At 47.6% G+C, this 20,275-nt stretch overlaps 1 protein-coding gene across 10 annotated transcripts in view; it reads left to right on the forward strand.

Moving 5' to 3' along the window:
* Positions 1 to 20,275, forward strand: part of RFX2 (regulatory factor X2) — a 120,801-nt gene that overhangs the window by 62,172 nt on the left and 38,354 nt on the right. For 9 of the 10 annotated variants that reach the window (XM_033200174.1, XM_033200179.1, XM_033200180.1 and 6 more), the window contains 4 exons: positions 2,717 to 2,814; positions 6,297 to 6,386; positions 8,457 to 8,536; positions 10,875 to 11,136. In XM_033200174.1, coding sequence (XP_033056065.1) covers positions 2,725 to 2,814; positions 6,297 to 6,386; positions 8,457 to 8,536; positions 10,875 to 11,136 — 522 coding nt within the window. In that variant the 5' untranslated portion in view covers positions 2,717 to 2,724. Of the gene's footprint in view, positions 1 to 2,716; positions 2,815 to 6,296; positions 6,387 to 8,456; positions 8,537 to 10,874; positions 11,137 to 20,275 lie in introns of those variants that run through there. The other variant, XM_033200178.1, reaches the window with a different exon arrangement.

A 20,275-nucleotide genomic window follows, 5' to 3' on the forward strand; every position in this document is an offset into this window, starting at 1 on the left:
GGGGCGTGCCTGCAGGCAAAAAGCCACAGACTCAATGGTCTGACCTATAAGACAGCACATGGTAAATAGTGTGTTAAATTAGGGGAACAGGCTGGGCGCGGTGGCTCATGCCTGTAATCCCAGCACTTTGGGAGGCTGAAGCAGGCAGATCACCTGAGGTCAAGAGTTTGAGACCAGGCTGACCAACGTGGCAAAGCCCTGTCTCTACAAAAATACAAAACTTAGCCAGGCATGATGGTGGGTGCCTGTAATCCCATCTATTCAGGGGGCTGAGGTGGGAGAATCACTTGAACCTGGGAGGCAGAGGTTGCAGTGAGCCAAGATCATGCCATTTGCACTCCAGGCTGGGCGATAGAGCAGGACTTCATCTCAAAAAAAAAAAAATAATAATAAATAACAAAAATAAATTAGGGGAACACATTCATGTATAAATGCTTGTGATGTGGAATAACTTGCATTCTGGAAGGTGCATTCTGGCCATGGTGGACAGACCACGGTCTCACCGTTAACACTCACGGCCTCTTCTTACTTAAATAAGGTGTGGAGTTTGGAGCAAAATTATTTCCACCTGCGGAACAAGGAACTGGTCTTAGTCAAGTCAGCATTCTCACTTTATCACTGGTGGACTCTTTTCACAAAGGGGTCTAGTCAGATTATCTCCTTCTAGTATCACTGACGCTACCCACTTGGCTTCAGATGGGAACAGCATGGTGGATGGTGGGCAAATGACTGATTTAAACATTTAAAGGAAACTGTGAATACAAGCAGCTTGCAACAGAAAAATTCCAAAGGTTAGGTCTGTCAAAGACAGAAAGAATGAGTTGAGGACTCAGGAAATACACTATGGGAAATTTACAATCTTTTGAAAGAATGGAAGGTAGGAGGTGCAGGCTGTGTAAGGTTTTGTTAACGCCCCAGCCAATCACCGTGTGGCTCTGGGGCCATCTAGTGGTGAGAAGTGAGTCGGGCTCACGCAGAACAGAAAAATCCCCGGGCACTGGCCACGAGTCTCGCCAAATGTATTTGGGAGGGGAATTGGGGGTGGAGTGGTGGCGGTCGGAGAATAGCCCCCAACAATACAGATGGGATTGATCCAGCACACTCGAATTCAAACACACACATCTCTCTGCTTTCCTTAGGTAAATTAGTTTAATCTATTATAAATTTGGCTTTTCGTTTTTATTTGTCTTTTGGTTTTTTTTTGAGATGGAGTCTCGCTCTGTCGCCCAGGCTGGAGTGCGGTGGTGCGATCTCGGCTCACTGCAAGCTCCGCCTCCCGGGTTCACGCCATTCTCCTGCCTCAGCCTCCTGAGTAGCTGGGACTATGGGTGCCCGCCACCACGCCCGGCTAATTTTTGTATTTTTAGTAGAGACGGGGTTTCACCGTGTTAGCCAGAATGGTCTCTATCTCCTGACCTCGTGATCCGCCCGCCTCCTAAAGTGCTGGGATTACAGGCGTGAGCCACCGCGCCCGGCTTTTCGTTTTTAAAAGGCTTAAATTTTTTTTTTCACTCATTCTAAGAGATAAAAACTCTGGAGGTGATAGAGAAACAGAAAAGTTCTAGCAAATGTCTATTGTGTTCTGTGTCACGTGCACCACGATGTATGCCTGAGGTTCAGTCCTCACTGCCCCAAGCAGGCAGGAGCCGTGGAGACCCCACACTGGGTGGGTGACATGCTCAGAGCTGGTGCCAGGACGGGAGACTGGTGTGCCTGATCACAAAGCCGCCTCCCTACCTAAGTGTGTGTACTTAACTATGTCTCAAATGCTCGACATAGCCGATTGTTTATTTAAAAGTGAAGACTGTTTGACTTTTAGCACTTTCATGGAACAAATTTATATTATCTGCCACGAGATTAAATGAGTCATTTTATATAGAATTTTTAAACTACCTCTTTGAAAGATGTATGCCTCTGACAGCAAAGAAATACATGTTTATACTTTCTTGTGGGCAAAGATGGCTTTGAACAGAAGGCAGTTTTTACTTACTGCCAAAATTCGTGAGGGCTTTTATCCAGCCCTGGATAAATGTACCATTTCTTTGCTCCCTCTGCAGATCACCTTTTCTCTCGCTAGCCAGTGGTTCTCACGCTGCCCCCCAGGGGTCACTTGGCAATATCTGAACACATTTGTGATTGCCACAGCTTGGAGAGGGAGTGCTCCTGGCATGGAATGGGTGGAGGCCAGGGAGGCTGCTTAGCACCCTGCAGTGCCCAGGATGGGCCTCCAACAGCAAAGAAATATCCAGCTCAGATGTCAATGGTGCCACAGTGGGGAAACTTAGCCTTAGAGTAACTCCCATTGTCGTTTGGGGTGCAGTAGCTCCCCACATGGCAGTCACCCACCCAGAACTTTTGATTTGCTGGAGAAATGAGTAAACAATTGAGCCCTTCAAAATAGTTCAACCTGCTCAGACTTGGGCACAGAGCCATTGTCCCCACCTTCTGTTGAGGAATTCCTGCCATTGTGCGGTGACAGAGCTCTTTTTGGGGTTTATATTTGGAAAACTTTCTCTGGCCCCTCTCTCCTTCTGTGGGACAGTTGTGCAGCCTGTTCCCACAGCTCCTCACTTAGGCGGTACCACCAGGGTCTCTGCCTTTTGACTTTGAAGACTGTAGCTGGTTACTCCTTCCCTCCCTTGAACTTGTTAGTTGCCTCTTGGGGTTTCAGTGCTTGCAACCCTTGCCCACCCAATCTCTCTCCACCTTTCTTTAGACCTGAGCATGCAGAATTCCGAGGGTGGAGCGGATTCGCCAGCATCCGTGGCTCTGCGTCCCTCGGCGGCAGCACCTCCTGTGCCAGCCTCCCCACAGGTAATGTGCGCCCACCCGCCGCTCAGCCTCTCAGCAACAACAGGGTGGCCACAGCGTGGACGCGATCCCTCTGGGTTTGAAGGCTGCTCGGATCTGCAGAGAGAGAGATCTGTATTTTTCGGAAGGACATCTCAGCCCCAGTGCTGCTGCTGCTGAAACAGGCACAACTTCCTTGACTGTATTTGGCTGAAGGACGTCTCAGCCCCAGTGCTGCTGCTGAAATAGGCACAGCTTCCTTGACTGTATTTGGCTTTTTCAGTCTTTGTTAAAAAGATCCCGTCAAGGAAATGACGTCACGAATAGAAAAGAAACCACTGCCCCAAATCTTACTTGGTCTCTTCTTAGCTTTCAGTAGAGGTTTTCTTGTACTTGGAAATGACTCTTTTACACAGAAATGCCTTGTTAAGAAGGCAGGCCGGGTGCAGTGGCTCATACCTGTAATCCCAGGACTTTGGGAGGCTGAGACTGGCAGATTACTTGAGGCCAGGAGTTTGAGACCAACCTGGGCAACATAAACAGGCCCTTTCTCTAAAAAAAAAAAAAAAAAAAAAAAAAATTAGCCAAGCGTGGTGGCCTGCACCTGTAGTCCCAGCTCCTTAGGAGGCTGAGATGGGAGGATTTCTGAGCCTGGGAGGTTGAGGCTGCAGTAAGCCATGATTGTGACACTGCACTCCAGCCTGGGTGACAGAGACCTTGTCTTTAAAAAATAAAAAATAAAAAAATTAGCCAAGCATAGTGGTGCACATCCAGTGGTCCCAGCTACTGAGGAGGCTATGGTGGAAGGATTGTTTGAGCCCAGTGTGAGCTATAATAATACCACTGCTCTCCAGCCTAAGTGACCAAAAAAAAAAAGAAAAAAGAAAAGAAAAGGCCGGGTGCGGTGGCTCACGCCTGTTATCCCAGCACTTTGGGAGGCCGAGGCGGGCGGATCACGAGGTCAGGAGATAGAGACCATCCTGGCGAACACAGTGAAACCCCGTCTCTACTAAAAACACACACACACACACACACACACACAAAATTAGCCGGGCATGGTGGCAGGTGCCTGTAGTCCCAGCTTCTAGGGAGGCTGAGGCAGGAGAATGGCGTGAACCCGGGAGGCGGTGGAGCTTGCAGTGAGTGGAGATCGCACCACTGCACCCCAGCCTGGGCGACAGAGCGAGACTCCATCTTAAAAAACAAAAAAAGGCAAAAGATGAGTTAGAATTCTTTCTTTTTTTTTTTTTTTTTTTGTAGACGGAGTCTCGCTCTGTTGCCCAGGCTGGAGTGCAGTGGCACAATCTCCCAGGTTCAAGCGATTCTTCTGTCTTAGCCTCCTGAGTAGCTGGGATTACAGGCGTGTACTACCATGCCCGGCTAATTTTTGTATTTTTAGTAGAGATGAGGTTTCACCATGTTGGCCAGGCTGGTCTCAACTCTTGACCTCAGTGATCCACCCGTCTCGGCCTCCCAAAGTGCTAGGATTACAGGCGTGAGCCACCACGCCCGGCCTAGATGAGTTAGAATTCTTAAGATTTGGTTCAAAATGGAATCTAGCACCTGAATGAATATATTCTTTAAACTTTGCAGAGAGAGAATTTTCACATTAAGGCTCCCTCTGCTCCTGGATTTCTACCATGGAATGAAATAAGCCATAAAGAAGACAGAAATACAAAGTGAATGGCACTGGCCCCATGAAACAGGCTGGAGGCTCATCACAGTGTGCTGAGGTCCACTGTGGCCACGTGACCACCTGGATCTGGAATCCAAAAGTTAGGAGCACAGCAAAAAGAAATGATTATGGTTTAAAAAAACACAATTCAGGGCCGGGCACGGTGGCGCACGCCTGTAATCCCAGCACTTTGGGAGGCCGAGGCGGGTGGATCACCTGACGTCAGGAGTTTGAGACCAGCCTGACCAACATGATGAAACCTTGTCTCTACTAAATACAAAAAAATTAAGAAAAGAAAATTAGCCAGGCGTGGTGGTGCATGCCTGTAATCCCAGCTACTCGGGAGGCGGAGGCAGGAGAATCTCTTGAATCCAGGAGGCGGAGGTTGCAGTGAACTGAGATCATGCCATTGCACTCCAGCCTGGACAACAAGGGACAAGAAAAGTGAAACTCCGTCTCAAAACAAAACAAAACAAAACTCAATTCAGCAAAAACCAAAAGGCAGACAGTGGAGCGATTTATTTGATGTAGCATGTATAGTCAGGAATCTTTACCTTTTATTTCTTGCACATAATGGCAGTGGGGAGGGTGTCTTGGAGGCCCGTCTTAGGTGGGGATCAGATGCCATCGTCCTGCCAGCAGTTGTGGCCTAATTGGTATGTTTCCTTGCCCACTTGAAACTGTCCAAGAGGAGTCAGCCCTCAGGTCTTCCTGCCAAGCCCCTCTCTCAGGCTCTCTCAGGCCTACATGGACTCTATCTTCCTCTGCAGCAGCCACCGTGGACAGGTCTCAGTGCCACTCACGGCCACCACATTCATCCCAGGTTTCATCACTGTGGTCCCTCTCTGAGGACCTGCCAGGACCCTGTGCATTCTCCAAGCACGCAGCACCCAGCTCACCTGGAATCGGAATGCCCTTGCACTGGCGTCCTTATTAGCACCATCTTCATCCTTAGCTCCATTCCTGCAACACTGGGGATGGTGTGTCCTCACCCATCACCCCTCATGATGTATATATGGCAGTCACTGCTACCTGTGACATTCACAGTTCATGCCAGAAAATCACAGCACTGCAGCCAACGACTCCTAAAGCCCCAGCTCTCAATAAACACACAAAACACTCCTGTTCCTCCCTTGACATGAGTTCACTTTGACCCTTCCTGTTTTCATAGCTTTGTGTGGCCAATCAGTACTCCCAGAAAAATAGCAAAGTCACACTGTGCAGACTTGACTTAGGAGGCGGGAGAGCAGTGGGGTCAGAGAGCGAGCGACCCAGATACAGGGCACCTGCACTCGAGTATTCTGTAGCCAGAAGCAGTACTTGAGCCCTCTGGCTTCATTAACCTCATTAGAAAATGGAAACAAGTCCGGGCTATACTGCAGAAGCAAGGGGTGCCACAGAGTGCTCTCCCAGGCAGTGATGTAGACGGCTGTCCAGAGGGCCCCAGCAGCCCCCCTCTGTACTAGGGACCGTCAGTGTCACCTTGCTGCAGACTACAGACCCACAGAGGCAAAGCTGCCTGGGCAGGTGAAGGTGCATGGGCTTCTGTGTATGTGTGTGTGCAGACGTGTGTGTGCCCACAAATTCGTGCATATGTGTGAGTGCTTGGGGTGAGTATATGTGCACACTTGTGTATGTATGTGCATTGTTTGTGTGCCTGCATATACCTGCCGTGTGTCTGCCCAGGTCGGTGTGAGTGTGCAAGTCTGACCATCACCCCGCTGTCCCCTCTGATCAGTCCCACCTATGTTTTAATAAAGAGCATGTCTGTGTGTGTCCTCAGCACTGACCTCTGACAAGTCTAACTGGCCTTCTCTCCCTTCCCTTTTAGAGGGTGTTGGTCCAGGCAGCCAGCTCCGCTCCCAAAGGGGCCCAGATGCAGCCGATCTCCCTCCCCAGAGTTCAGCAGGTACCCCAGCAGGTAATGACAAGCACCGCAGCACCATGCACACCAGGGCGCAGTTAGCACTCGGCGATTTGGAACAATCTCTGAAGCGTGCATCCTTTTCTGTGGCTGCTGTTCCTTGTTGTAAGCTTCAGTTTCTTAGCCAAAAGGCTTTTCCAGAAGCTGTACAATTAAAAGAAAAAAATCATTTACTGCAGATAGTTTTGCAACAAGCCAAGAAAGCTGGTGATCTTTCATTCATTCAGAAATTCAACAAGCATTCGGGAGCCAGTGAGCACCCCGCGCCTGCTGAGTGGAGCTCAGGTAGAAATGCAGACAGAAACAAAGGGCTCTGGACTGGAGGAGCCATCTGCTAGTGAGTGCCATACCCTCGGATGCAGGCACAACAGAGGGAATGCCACTTACAATTTCAATGATCTAAGAACAGAGTTTGAAAGCAGGGCTGACCAGCCAAGTAGGAACACAGATCATCAGCTTGGGGGCAGTCTAGAAATATGGTTAGCAAACTGTTCCAGAAAAGGCCAAATTATATATTTTGGGGGGGTTTGTGGTCCAGGCAGTCTCTGGAACAACCACTCAATTCTGCCACTGTATTGCAAAAGCAGCCATAAATGATATGCAACCAAATGGGCGTGGCTATATGCCAATAAAACTTTATTTACAAAAACAGGCAGTGGGCCAGATTTGGCCCTCAGGGCCAGAGTTTACCAACTGTGCCCTGCAGAATCCTGAATTAAAGTTAACTCAGGCTCCTCCCTAAAAGGAGCCCTGAGGCACTAGAGGATGCACCACTCTTCAAGAGGGTCCTGCCTAGATTGGCAGTGTGTTCACAGGCATTTGTCAGGTGACTGTGTCCATGAGAACTAGGAAGGTTGTGGGATCACAGGAAAGAAAAGGCTCCAGACAGGCCCAGTGTGGACCCAGGGCCTGAGGCCAGTGGCTCTGTCTTAGCTCCTATCTGTCAAGGCACTCCCCAGAGATACCATGGAAAGGAGACAAAAACCAATGTATGATTCCAGAAGCTTCCACCACTTTTCTGGTGCTGGGCCTGCCCCAGCTCTTTCTGTAACTTCTGCATTTCACTTGGTCTCCTAGAATTCGACATTTGACTTCCACCCCTGGGAGCACCACCCAAGAGATGTTAACCCCTAGAACTTGTGATTCTGGGGGGTGGTGCGTTGGACAAGTGCATACCATGCTCAGTGGCCCTGGGAGGGGCAGGTCAGCCCCATCCTGCAGCCTCAAGCACAAGGTCACCATGACACCATGACGCCCGAGCAAGCCCACTGCTGTGCCCCTCCATCTTCTCACCCCAAAATTCGGTGGACACAGGCAGCCGCTAAGATACCCTCTGGGGTGAGAGTTTGAAGTCTCATGTGCAAAGCGTTTGGCTTCCACAGCTCTGCTCAGGCTAGAGTCCCTCGGGGCCTGTCAGCTGAGCCTCTGAACTGATGTTTCAGTGAGGGGAGGACAGGGCAGCGGGGGTGTGCTGGGGTCCCCCCATGGCCCCATCTTCCCAGGCATGCCCCTCCTTCCCACTCTGTTCAGACCGTCACATTCTCTCCCCTCCTTTCTGCTGTTGAAGGGGCGCCAGGGCCACCCACAAGGGGTGTTGGGGCCATGTAGAGTCGCATCCGCTTGGCCCCCTGTGCACTGCAGCCTGCATGCCAGCCTGAGCCACAGACGGAGACCCTGTTGCAAAAAAACAAAAACAGAAAGCAGGGACAGTCCTGTGAGCCAAGGCTGGGCCTCTGTCCACAGCTCTAGTTTCCACTGCACTGGAGGGGCGCTGTCATTCTCCTGGTCCCGCCCCCACGTATACAGAGGAGCCGGGGCGCACAGACACACTAGCAGAGCTCTGGGGAGCAGTCGCAGCTCCCTGAACTGTGTGGGCCTGTTTGGAATATGTCGTCTGAACATTACTGTCTCCTCAGTGTCTTTCTAGGCATACCGACTGTGGGCGGGAACATTGTCATTTGGTACTAAATGTTCGTTAAGGCAATAGAAGACACGTCTAGCTTGAATAATCTGCAGGCAACAAATGAGGGCGCGACCGGCGGTAACGCAGCGTATCCCATGTTTCAGGTGCAGCCGGCGCAGCACGTGTATCCTGCCCAGGTGCAGTACGTGGAAGGGGGAGACGCCGTCTACACGAATGGAGCCATGTGCGTGCTTCTCCCGCAGGCCACACCCAGAGCCTCTCCCTGACTCCAGCCTTTGCCACCGGGGGAGGCATTGAACAAATTCCTCCCCTTATGCTTTTGCTGATGTGTTCACTAAATACTGTTAAAAGACTATTAGAAACCTGGGCAACAGCTCTACAAAAAGTTTTAAAATTAGCCAGACATGGTGACGAGTGCCTAGAGACCCTCCCAGCTAATCGGGAGGCCAAGGTGGGAGGATCACATGAGCCCAGGAGTTGGAGGCTGCAGTGAGCTATGATCATGCCGGACTGATAGAGCAAGACCCTGTCCAAAAAAAAGGGAGCAGGGTGGGGGGTGAGGGATTAGGACATCATAACCCTGTGGAGATTTCAGAAATCACAGACTTTTGTACTTTTTACTTTTAGAAAAGATAGTCTTGGGGGTAAAAAAAAAAAAAGGCTAATCCTAACTCTTCATTCTGAAGTCAGTCTTTGAGATCCAGAAACCATCCACCTCTGTGTGTTTTTCCCTCGCCTCTGTTAAACTCTAGCTTTGTATAATGTTAATAGAACTTGATTTTCCATGTTGCAATGACGTCTAGAGTTTTCTGCTCTGTAACTGTGTGATGCTGGGGGCAGGAAAGTATGTGTCTCCCATGCAGCTCACTTTACTTTAGATGTGAGTCCTTTCGCCTGCTTGTCTGTTTCTGTTTGGCCTGGATGCTCCCCTCATAAGTGCAGGGGCTGTGCACAAGAACTTGGCTGTGACTTCAGGGTTGTGATTAGTGGAGTTATATGATTCTCTAAAGCCTGATGTTGAAGGTTACAAAACACACAGAAACACAATAAGTGCATGTAACACCAGTGATATTGGAGCAAGGTCTGTAGGTCCTACCAAGGTCACGGTCTTGGTTTTGATATTGTACTACAGAGTTATAGACGTCCCCCTGGGTTAGGGTTAGGGTACAGGAGTGCACGCCCCCGAGAGGTCAAAGGGGACCTTCCTGTCACCCAGAGGGCCTGCCCCTAGGACGCATCACAAACCTTACTCACCGATAAGGGAAGGCCACTCCTGACCACAGCTGCATTACTCAAGTAAAACTTCACATTTGCGGTCTGGACAACATAGTCACTCCTTTAATCCAGATGTTAAAGGAAGATCAGATGAATTATTGGTATCACTTAGAAATTCTTTTTTCTTATGCGATCTCATTTATTTAAATGTTTTGTTTTGAAATAATCAGAGACTCCACAAGAAGTTCTGAAATTCATACACAGAGTTCGTGTACCCTTCCCCCAGCTTGCTCCAGTGGTGACACCATGCAGGACAATATCAAAACCTGGAAACCTACCAGCCAGGTGCGGTGGTGCACGCCCGTAATCCCAGCTCCCGCAGTGGTGCACGCCTGTATTCCGAGGCTGAAGCAGGAGGATCACTTGGGCTCAGGAGGCTGAGGCTGTAGTGAGCTATGATTTTGCCACTGCACTCCAGGCTGGGCTACAGGAGACCCTGTCTCAAGAAAACAAAACAAAAGAAAACCATGGAAATTGACATCGGGGTAAAACTGTTAACCAGCCCGCAGGCCTTATTCAGTTCTCCCAGCCTTTACGCACATGCTTCTGTGTGTGTGCTTGCATGTGGAGTACATGTGGCTTTGCATGCTCATGTGTGTGCTCTTGCATGTGCGTGTGTGTCTATTTCTGTGTGTTTTTAGCCCATGTGTAGATTTGTGTAACAATCCCACCGTCAAGACACAGAACTGCTCCATCTCCACACAGGAGCTCCCTCATGTGACCCATTTATCCACTTAGAATTTTAAGTGTTATTTTTATTTTTTTTTAAGAGCTAGGGTCTTGCTGTGTTGCCCAGGCTAAAGTGCAATGGTGCGGTCACAGCTCGCTGCAGCCTCAAAGTCCTGGGCTCAGGCAGTCCTCCCACCCCAGCCTCCTGGGTAGTTGGGACTACAGGCACACACCACCACACCTGGCTAAATCTTTTATTTTTTGTAGAGATGGTTCTCTCTGTGTTGCCCAGGCTGGTCTCAAACTTCTGACCTCAAGCAGTTTTCCCACCTTAGCCTCCCAAAGTACTGAGATTACAGTCCTGAGCCACCACACCCGACCTAGAATTTTTTAGGGGTCAGTTTTCGATGAGTCAGCCTGTGGTCCTGAAGATTTTGCAACATGATGGCTCTGAACTTGTGCTGCATTTGAGTGTCATATGCCATGTCCAAATTGCTCCATATGTCTGGCCTCTCCAGGCTGCAGCTTTTACATGATGTTTGGCTGGATATCCGTGAACTCAGACAAGGCATTTAAATGGGACGGCATCCCATGCGTGATTTCTCTCTTTCTAACAGACGAACGGCCTACGCCTACAACCCCGAGCCTCAGATGTATGCCCCCAGCAGCGCAGCTTCTTACTTCGAGGCCCCAGGCGGCGCCCAGGTGACTGTGGCAGCCTCATCCCCGCCAGCGGTCCCCTCCCACAGCATGGTGGGCATCACCATGGATGTTGGGGGGAGCCCCATCGTCTCCAGCACGGGAGCCTATCTCATCCATGGGGGGATGGACAGCACCAGACACTCCCTGGCCCACACCTCCCGGTCATCGCCAGCCACGGTATGTAGGAGGCTCTTGGGACCAGCAGGGTAGGCCATGAGTATTTTCGCAGCAGCGGCAGCAGGGACGGTGAGTAAGAGGCAGCCGGAGGCCTGTTGTCTGCTCTGGGCCCAGGTGGCCCCACGATGGAGTCGGGCCAGCCTCAGACGGGCCACGCAACCCTAGGCAGGCCTGCAGAGTTCTTTGAACTTCAGTTGGCCATTGGTATCAAGAGGACAAGGCATGCGTCATGGGCTATTTGTGAAAAGGGAATGAATCAAGCATCTCTCCACTGGTGGATGCTGCAGCCGCCTTTGCTGTTGTCATGATTGTTGTCATTGTTAGTATCAAGCTCTTAGAGGCGTGGATCGATCGATCCACGAGACACCTGCACTGAATCCAGCAGGGGAAGTCTCCCTGTAGCCTCTGCCGAGTTCTCACTGCCATGCTCCTATACACAATAACTACTTACCTGCTCTTCCAAAGTCTCCACATTTAAAACTCAATTTCCCATGTTCACTTCTCATGTATTTTCCTTCTTAAATTAACACAAAGTAAAATCGACTTTGGTGTACACCCCTGTGAGTTTCGACATGGGTAGATTTGTGTACCATCAGGACACAGAACTGTGCAATGCCCTGAAAACCTCCTCGTGGTATTTCTTAACAGTCACAACCTCCCCCTATCCCCAACCCTTGGCAACCGCCGATCTGTTCCCTATTGCTGTAGTTTCATCTTTACCAGCGTGGTGTATAAATGGAATCATACAGATTGTGACCTTTTGAGACTGGCTTCTTGTACTCATTCTGGTGCCTTTGAGATTCAGTCAAGTTGTTGCATGAATCCGAGTTGCTTTTTTTTTTTTTTGTTACTGAGTAATATTCTATAACGCTACAGTTTGTTTATTCATTCACTAGTTGAGGGCCATTTGGATGGTTTCCAATTTGGGACGATTATGAATAAAGAAGCCTTAAATTTCACATGCAAGCTTTTGTAAGGACGTATGTTTTCTTTCTTTTGGATATATACTTACAAGTGGAATTGCTGCTGGCTCATACAGAAAGTGTATGTTTAACTTGAATCAGAAACCACCAGTTTCCCAAGTGGCTGCACCATTTTGCATTTCCACCAGCAACATACAAGAGTTCCTCTTGCTCAGCTCTGTCAGCAGCATTTGATGCTCCTGGTGCTGTTGGTATTGGCCATTCTAATAAATGTATGGTGGGACCTCATTGTGGTTGCAACTTGCATTTTCTTTATAGCTAATGATGGTAAGCCACTTTTCCTGTGAGTGTCGATGCTGTCGTCAGGTGTCACTGCAAGTCATTTGCTTCTTTTTTAACTAGGTTGTTTGGTTTCTTATGGTTGAGTTTTGAGAATTCTTTATATGTTCTGGATACAAGTCTCCTGTCAGACATGTGACTTGCAAATATTTTCCCTGGTCTTTAGTGTGTCTTTTCATTCTCTAGAGAGTGTCCTTTGCAGAGAAAAAAAAATTTAATTTTGATCAAATCCAGTTTATCAGTTTTTCTTTTGTGGCTCATGCTTTCAATGTCACGTCTAAGAACTCTTTGCCTATTTGCACATCATGAAGATATTCTCCTGTTTTCTTTGAAAAGTGTTATAGTTTTACTTTTGTTTTGGGTTGGTTTTTTTTTTCTTTTTCTTTTTTTTTTTTTTTTTTTGAGACAGAGTTTTGCTCTGTCTCCCAGGTTGGAGTGCAGTGGCACCATTTTGGCTCACTGCAACCTCCACCTCCTGAGTTCAAGTGATTCTCCTGCCTCAGCCTCCCAAGTAGCTGGGATTACAGGTGCTCACCACCACACCTGGCTAATTTTTGTATTTTCAGTATAGACAGCGTTTCACCATGTTGGCCAGGCTGGTCTCGAATGCCTGACCTCAAGTGATCCACTCACCTTAGCCTCCCGAAGTGCTGGGATTACAAGTGTGAGGCACCGCACCTAATCATAGTTTTACATTTTACATTTAGATCTATTTCCTGTCAAGTTAACATTTGTATAAGATATAAGGTTTAAGTTGAGGATTTTTTTTTTTCTTTTTGCATATGAAACAACATGCTATTCTAGCCTCGTTTGTTAAAAAAGACTACCCTTTCTCCATTGGGTTGCTTTAACACCTTTGTCAAAAATCAGTTGGGTTTATTTTAGAGTGTCCTATTCCATTCCATTGGTCTGTCTGCCTATCCCTTTACAAATAGCATAGTCTTAATTACTATAGCTTTATAGTAAGTCTAAAATTGAATAGAATGGTTCCTCCCACTGTATTCTTCAGTATTGTGTTGGCTAGTTATATAAACTCAAAGTTTCTGCATAAGTTTAGATCAATTTATCTGTATCTACAAAAAAATCCTACTGAGATTTTGATTAATTTGCACTAAACCAATTTGGGGAGAATTCCCACCTTTACCATGTTGAGGCTTCCAATCCATGAACATGGTATGTTTTCTCCATTTGTTTAGATTTTTGATTTCTTTCATCAGCATTTTGTAACTTATACAAAATTCTGTACATGTTTTGTTAGATTTACATCAAAGTATTTCATGTTTGGAGAGCTATTGTAAATGGCATTATGGGTTTTCTTGGCACTGATCTTTAAATTTATGTTTCTAACTGTTCATTTCTAGGATTTGAAAATGGTTGATTTTTGACTGTTTACCTTGTATCCTGTAATCTTGCTGAACTCACTTTTTAGTTTTAGGAGCTTCTTGTTGCCTACAAATATAACCACTTTTTTTCTTTCTTTCCACTATGAACAAAAAGAAATTTCATTTCTTTTTCTTGCCTTTTTGCACTGGCTAGGACTTGCAGTGAACTGTTGAAAACGGGTGGCAAGAATGGTCATCCTTGCCTTTTTCCTAATCTTAAGGGAAAAGCCTTCAGTATTTCACTGCTAAGTATGTGATGTGAGCTGTAGGTTTTTCACAGATGCCCTTTTTCAGATTGAGGAAGTTCCTTTCTTTTTCTAGTTTTCTGGAAGTCTCTGTTATAAATAGAGGTTGAATTCTGCCAAATGGGTTTTTTTTAAAAATTTATGTAAGCATATTTTTTTCTTCATTAGGGTGTTGATATAATGGATTGCATTGATTGACTTTCAATTACACAATAACTTCTTATTTTGGTGTAAGGCTAATCTCCTGAGATAGAAGGTGATGGTCTAGCCTTGTCTCTGTTTTTTTGTTTGTTTGGTTTTGGTTCTAGCGTGTTTTGGAGTCACCCTGGCATCAGAGAGGCCCATGAATCTTGCTGTCCTCTCTCTTCCTATGTCCAGAGTGACCCCCAGGCCCTGGCTCTGGGGACAGGCATAGTGCCCCACGCCTCCTCCCTCTCTTCTCGGGAGGAGTCTTCTTTCTAGAGGCTGTGAAATTATAGGGTAGTGTCTGCTGCTTCTACCCCTAGCTACTTAGTGCCTTGGTGCCATTAGCACCCCAGGCCAGGCAGCTCGGGCAGACCAGACATATTTCTCCCCCATGGGATTGGCTGGGTGGAACTAGGTTTAGTTGTTATGGATCAGAAAGCTTTCCTCACAGACTACAGTAATTGTCACAAATGTGGCACATTTGACTTAGCAAACTGCATCAACTTATAACAGTAAAATAGACTGGGATTGCAAGTGACAAATTTACTGAGAAACAGTAATGTTCTCTGTGGTTTCAGAATATCCTCGTTGCAGCAAACATTCTCCTCAGACCCTGGGCCACCACCCTGGAACTGTGGTTTGTTATCTGGATTTCTCTGGAAAAATCGAATTATTAAATCAATTAGAAATCCATGAACGGGCTATGTTTTCTCACTCACACACACAGACACACACACACACCCCACCAAGCTCTGGGGAAGTCATCATCTTGGATAGGAATCTGATTCCTGGCTTCTGACTGCTCTGGTGTTTATTGGCTTGTTGTTGGCATGAGAACATCCAACAAGGATGCCACGGAAATTCGAGAGACTTTCCGAGAGCCAAGAACAACAATGGCCCTGAAATTGCAACAGAAATATGACTGCTGGACCCAGCATTTGATGTCTACCAGTTGGTTCATGTCAGAGTTTTGTTTCTTGGGACTATCGCTTAGTCCTAAAGACAGAGCACGAAGGCTGAAGCAAGTCCTCACTTACAGCCTCGAAGAGTGTCCAGACTCTTGGTGACCAGTTTTCTTGAGTATTTATTTCCAGTTAAAATGTCATCTGTATTATAAATCTCAAAAGTTAATTGCCCAAATGGTGAATTTTTGATACACACATTTTCTATTGTGGTTTTTTTCACTACATGGAGCAGGGATACTAAAGTGGAAGTTTTTTTTTTTTTTTTTTTTTGTTGAGACGGAGTCTCGCTCTGTCACCCAGGCTGGAGTGCAGTGGCTGGATCTCAGCTCACTGCAAGCTCCGCCTCCCGGGTTCCCGCCATTCTCCTGCCTCAGCCTCCCGAGTAGCTGGGACTACAGGCGCCCGCCACCTCGCCCGGCTAGTTTTTTTTTTGTATTTTTAGTAGAGACGGGGTTTCACCGTGTTAGCCAGGATGGTTAACCTGATCTCCTGACCTTGTGATCCGCCCGTCTCGGCCTCCCAAAGTGCTGGGATTACAGGCTTGAGCCACCGCGCCCGGCCCTAAAGTGGAAGTTTTATTCTTGTCCTTTCTGCCCAAGTGGAGCCTCCTTTTTTACCCTTTGGGTTGTGTGCAGGGGATGCTGAAGGTCACTCGAGGGGGAATAAGAAAGAGACCCCTCCACCCTGGGAGCTGCCCTCAGTGGGCCCTTCCTCCCGCAGGACCCAGGGCTGCATGAGGCTGGGCCCTTCCTCCCGAAGGACCCAGGGCTGCATGAGGCCCTGCTGCGAAAACACACAGCCTCTGAGGGTCACACCTACCCAGTTTTTATCTTTTTCAAAATTGTTCTCATACTTTAATGAATCTTTTCTCATTTTATTAGTTGAAATCTGACTAATACAGCAAAAGATAAAAAAAAAAGTCTAGCGGATTTTAATTGCAGCTGAAGTTAAAACGTCCTACTGTATTTTATTAGTTTAACAAGCTAAATATTCTGCCTTTGACAGCTTTCTTTTTACCCAAGAACACTGTCTCATGATACACCATACATAATACCATTAAAAGAGAAACTTTCGGTAAATTAAACAAGTGTCTATCTGAGCAAGGAACAACTCTCCCGTCAGGCAGCCCTCAGAACTGGAAGAGGTTCAGAGAGCACCCCTTCCTGGTGGTCCGTGGGAGTGGCTCGCGGAGGCCCATGGCACCTCCACGCAGCAGCACAGCTCATGGCAGAATCATCAGTCACACCCATCTCTTCTTCTGTAGCCTGGCTCTTCAGTGCAGATGTAGGATGAAAAGTCACCCGGACACAGTGGCTCCCGCCTGGAATCCCAGCACTTTGGGAAGCTGAGGTGGGAGGATCGCTTGAGCCCAGGAGTTCAAGACTAGCTTAGGCAACATAGTGAGACCCCATCTCTACAAAAAACTTAAAAATTGGGCCGGGTATGGTGGCTCACGCCTGTAATCCCAGCACTTTGGGAGGCTGAGGCGGGGGATCACAAGGTCAAGAGATAGAGACACTCTTGGCCAACATGGTGGAACCCCATCTCTTCTAAAAATACGAAAATTAGTGGGGTGTGGTGGCACATGCCTCTAGTCCCAGCTACTCGGGAGGCTGAGGCAGGAGATTGAACCCGGGAGGTGGAGGTTGCAGTGAGCCAAGATCGTGCCACTGCACTCCAGCCTGGCTACAGAGCCAGACTCCATCTCAAAAAATAAAAAATAAAATAAAATAAAATAAATAGCTGTGTGTGTCTGTAGTCCCAGCTACTAAGGAGGCTGAGGGAGGAGGAGCACCTGAGCTGGGGGAGGTTGAGGCTGCAGTGAGCCATGATGGTGCCACTGCACTTCAGCCTGGGTGACAGAGCAAGACCCTGTCTCTAAATAAAGAAATAAAAATAAATCACTTGGGTACTCCTCCCACCTGCCAGAAGTCTGCTCAGCCCCTGCATAGCAGTTTTTTGTCCAGTGATCAGAGCGAATTATTTGCCAGCCAACACACATGATGCTAATCGCTCTTCCCACTGCCTGCCTTTGACATTCCCACACTCAAGATACCATTTGATAAAGGAATTTCGACAATGGCACATCTGCTTTTCCTCTCACTATGACATTTATCACCACTTTTTAATTTCATAGAGTTCCCTTTTTAGTGCAGTTGGAAGTTGTTAGTTTGTTACATTTGTTGCAGCTGATGATCCAATGTTGCTGTATTATTGTGGACTGCACTCCCCTTCACATTAGGGTTCTCTCTTGGTGGTGTGCGTTCTGTGGGTCGTGGCAAGTGTGTGATAATATCACTTTTGAAGCTGGTTTTACAAGGTTTTTTTTTTTGCAAAGGTGGGAAAAGTACCCAGGTTCACACTTCCAAGTACCCCTTTGAAAGATACGTCTGAAGTTTTAGTCTCTGATTTGCCTGTAGTGACAAGATTAAAGACTGTCATACTAAAAAGCACTATTTTTCCCTTATTCTGAAGCATTTCAGTTGATTTACCAGAGAAGTCATCCTTCTTTGTCTGAAGTGACATAACCTCACTTGATAAGGTGTTAAGACAACCACGGACAAATGGATTATTGGTCTAATGATCGATTAGCTACCGATGGATCTCCTGGGTGTTGACCCGTGTCTGATTTTCGTATTTTCTTTTATGGCACCGTATGCAAAATGATCACAGTATGTGATTCCAGACTGGGTCCTGGTCCAGAGGAAGGACATTAGTGAGAAAATGGATCGTATTCTATAAAGTCTGATTAATTAAGAGTGTTGAAGTTAAGAGTGTGCAGTGGCTTTATAAGAATCAGTCCTGGCCGGGCGCGGTGGCTCAAGCCTGTAATCCCAGCACTTTGGGAGGCCGAGACGGGCGGATCACAAGGTCAGGAGATCGAGACCATCCTGGCTAACACGGTGAAACCCCGTCTCTACTAAAAATACAAAAAAAAAAAAAAACTAGCCGGGCGAGGTGGCGGGCGCCTGTAGTCCCAGCTACTAGGGAGGCTGAGGCAGGAGAATGGCGTAAACCCGGGAGGCGGAGCTTGCAGTGAGCTGAAAACTGGCCACTGCACTCCAGTCCGGGCGACAGAGCGAGACTCCGCCTCAAAAAAAAAAAAAAAAAAGAATCAGTCCTGCTGGGCGTGGTGGCTCACACCGGTCATCCCAGCACTTTGGGAGGCTGAGGTGGGCAGATCACGAGGTCAGGAAATCGAGACCATCTCTGGCTAACATGGTGAAACCCCGTCTCTACTAAAAATACAAAAAATTAGTAAAAATACAAAAAAATAGGTGTGGTGGCGGGTGCCTATAGTCCCAGCTACTACTCGGGAGGCTGAGGCAGGAGAATGGTATGAACCCGGGAGGCAGAGCTTGCAGTGAGCTGAGATCGCGCCACTGCACTGCAGCCTGGGGGACAGAGCGAGAGTTTTTTTCAAAAACAAACAAACAAACAAACAATCTGCATTCTTGGGCCAGTGGCTTATGCCTATAATCCAGCACTTTGGGAGGGCGAGGTGGGTAGATCACGAGGTTAGGAGATGGAGACCATCCCGGCCAACCTGATGAAACCCCATCTCTACTAAAATGCAAAAAAAATTAGCTGGGTTGGCCGGGCGCGGTGGCTCAAGCCTGTAATCCCAGCACTTTGGGAGGCCGAGACTGGCGGATCACGAGGTCAGGAGATCGAGACCATCCTGGCGAACACGGTGAAACCCCATCTCTACTAAAAAATACAAAAAAAAAAACTAGCCGGGCGAGGTGGCGGGCGCCTGTAATCCCAGCCACTTGGGAGGCTGAGGCAGGAGAATGGCGTGAACCCGGGAGGCGGAGCTTGCAGTGAGCTGAGATCCGGCCACTGCACTCCAGCCTGGGCGACAGAGCGAGACTCCGTCTCAAAAAAAAAAAAAAAAAAATTAGCTGGGCATGGTGGCACGCACCTGTAGTCCCAGCTGCCCAGAAGGCTGAGGCAGGGGAATCACTTGAACCCAGAAGGCAGAGGTCCCAGTGAGCCAAGATCGTGCCACTGCACTCCAGCCTGGTGACAGAGCAAGACTCCATCTCAAATAATAATAATAATAATAATAAAATAAAAACAATCTGCATTCTTTATAAAGACCCCAAAGGGTTGTCAGCATTTTAACTTTAATTAGCTCCTTCTATGGTAACATGTCTAGGTTCTGTTTTAGGACAGAGGTTGAATTAACTACAGCGGGTTTAGGAGTGTCTTTCTCTGTCTTGTGTCTCCACATTGGGGTTTTTGGGAATGATCTCCTCTCCCTCCCCACAGCGTGGCCACTTATAGCTCCAGGAAATGAGCTATGATCATGCCACTGCACTCCAGCCAGGGCAGCAGAGAGAGACCCCACCTCTTTTTAAAAAAAGAATGCAGAGGCATCAAACTGTCCTAGAAGTCACTGTGTGTTTCACCACCACATGCTCACATTCTAAAAAATGGTTTTAAGAGAAGAGAGAAAGAGGCTGGGTATAGTGGCTCACACCTGTAGCCCCAGCACTTTGGGAGGTCAAGGTGGGTGGATCACTTGAGGTCGGGAGTTCAAGACCAGCCTGGCCAACATGGTGAAACCCCACTTCTACTAAAAATACAAAAATGATCTGAGCATGGTGGCGGGCACCTGTAATCCCAGGTGCCTAGGAGGCTGAGGCAGGAGAATCGCTTGAATCTGGGTGGTGAAGGTTGCAGTGAGCCAAGATCGCACCACTGCACTCCAGCCTGGGCAACAGAGTGAGACTCCATCTCAAAAAAAAAGGAGGGGATGGGGGAGAAAGAAGGGAAATACTAGTTTCATTTAAGAATGTCCTTGATGAAGCAGTAAAAAATACTAATTTTATTAAATTTCAACTCTTGAGCACACATCTCTTTAGTATTGTGTGTGTGATGAGATGGGAAGTCCACCAGAGTACAATGACCACCTCCCCAAAAAACCTGTGTGTGCTTGATTGATGTGTGGGCAGAACTAGCCATTGTTTTCCTAAAACTCTGTTTCTGCTTGACAGAATGACAAACTATGGTTACTCAGACTCAGGTATTTGGCAGACATGTTTTTAAAAATGAACAAAGCCTGACATATTAAGAAAAACAGCTGGCACGTT

Source organism: Trachypithecus francoisi, unplaced genomic scaffold, assembly GCF_009764315.1.
Source record: "Trachypithecus francoisi isolate TF-2019V2 unplaced genomic scaffold, Tfra_2.0 Lachesis_group5, whole genome shotgun sequence".
Lineage (NCBI taxonomy): Eukaryota > Metazoa > Chordata > Mammalia > Primates > Cercopithecidae > Trachypithecus > Trachypithecus francoisi.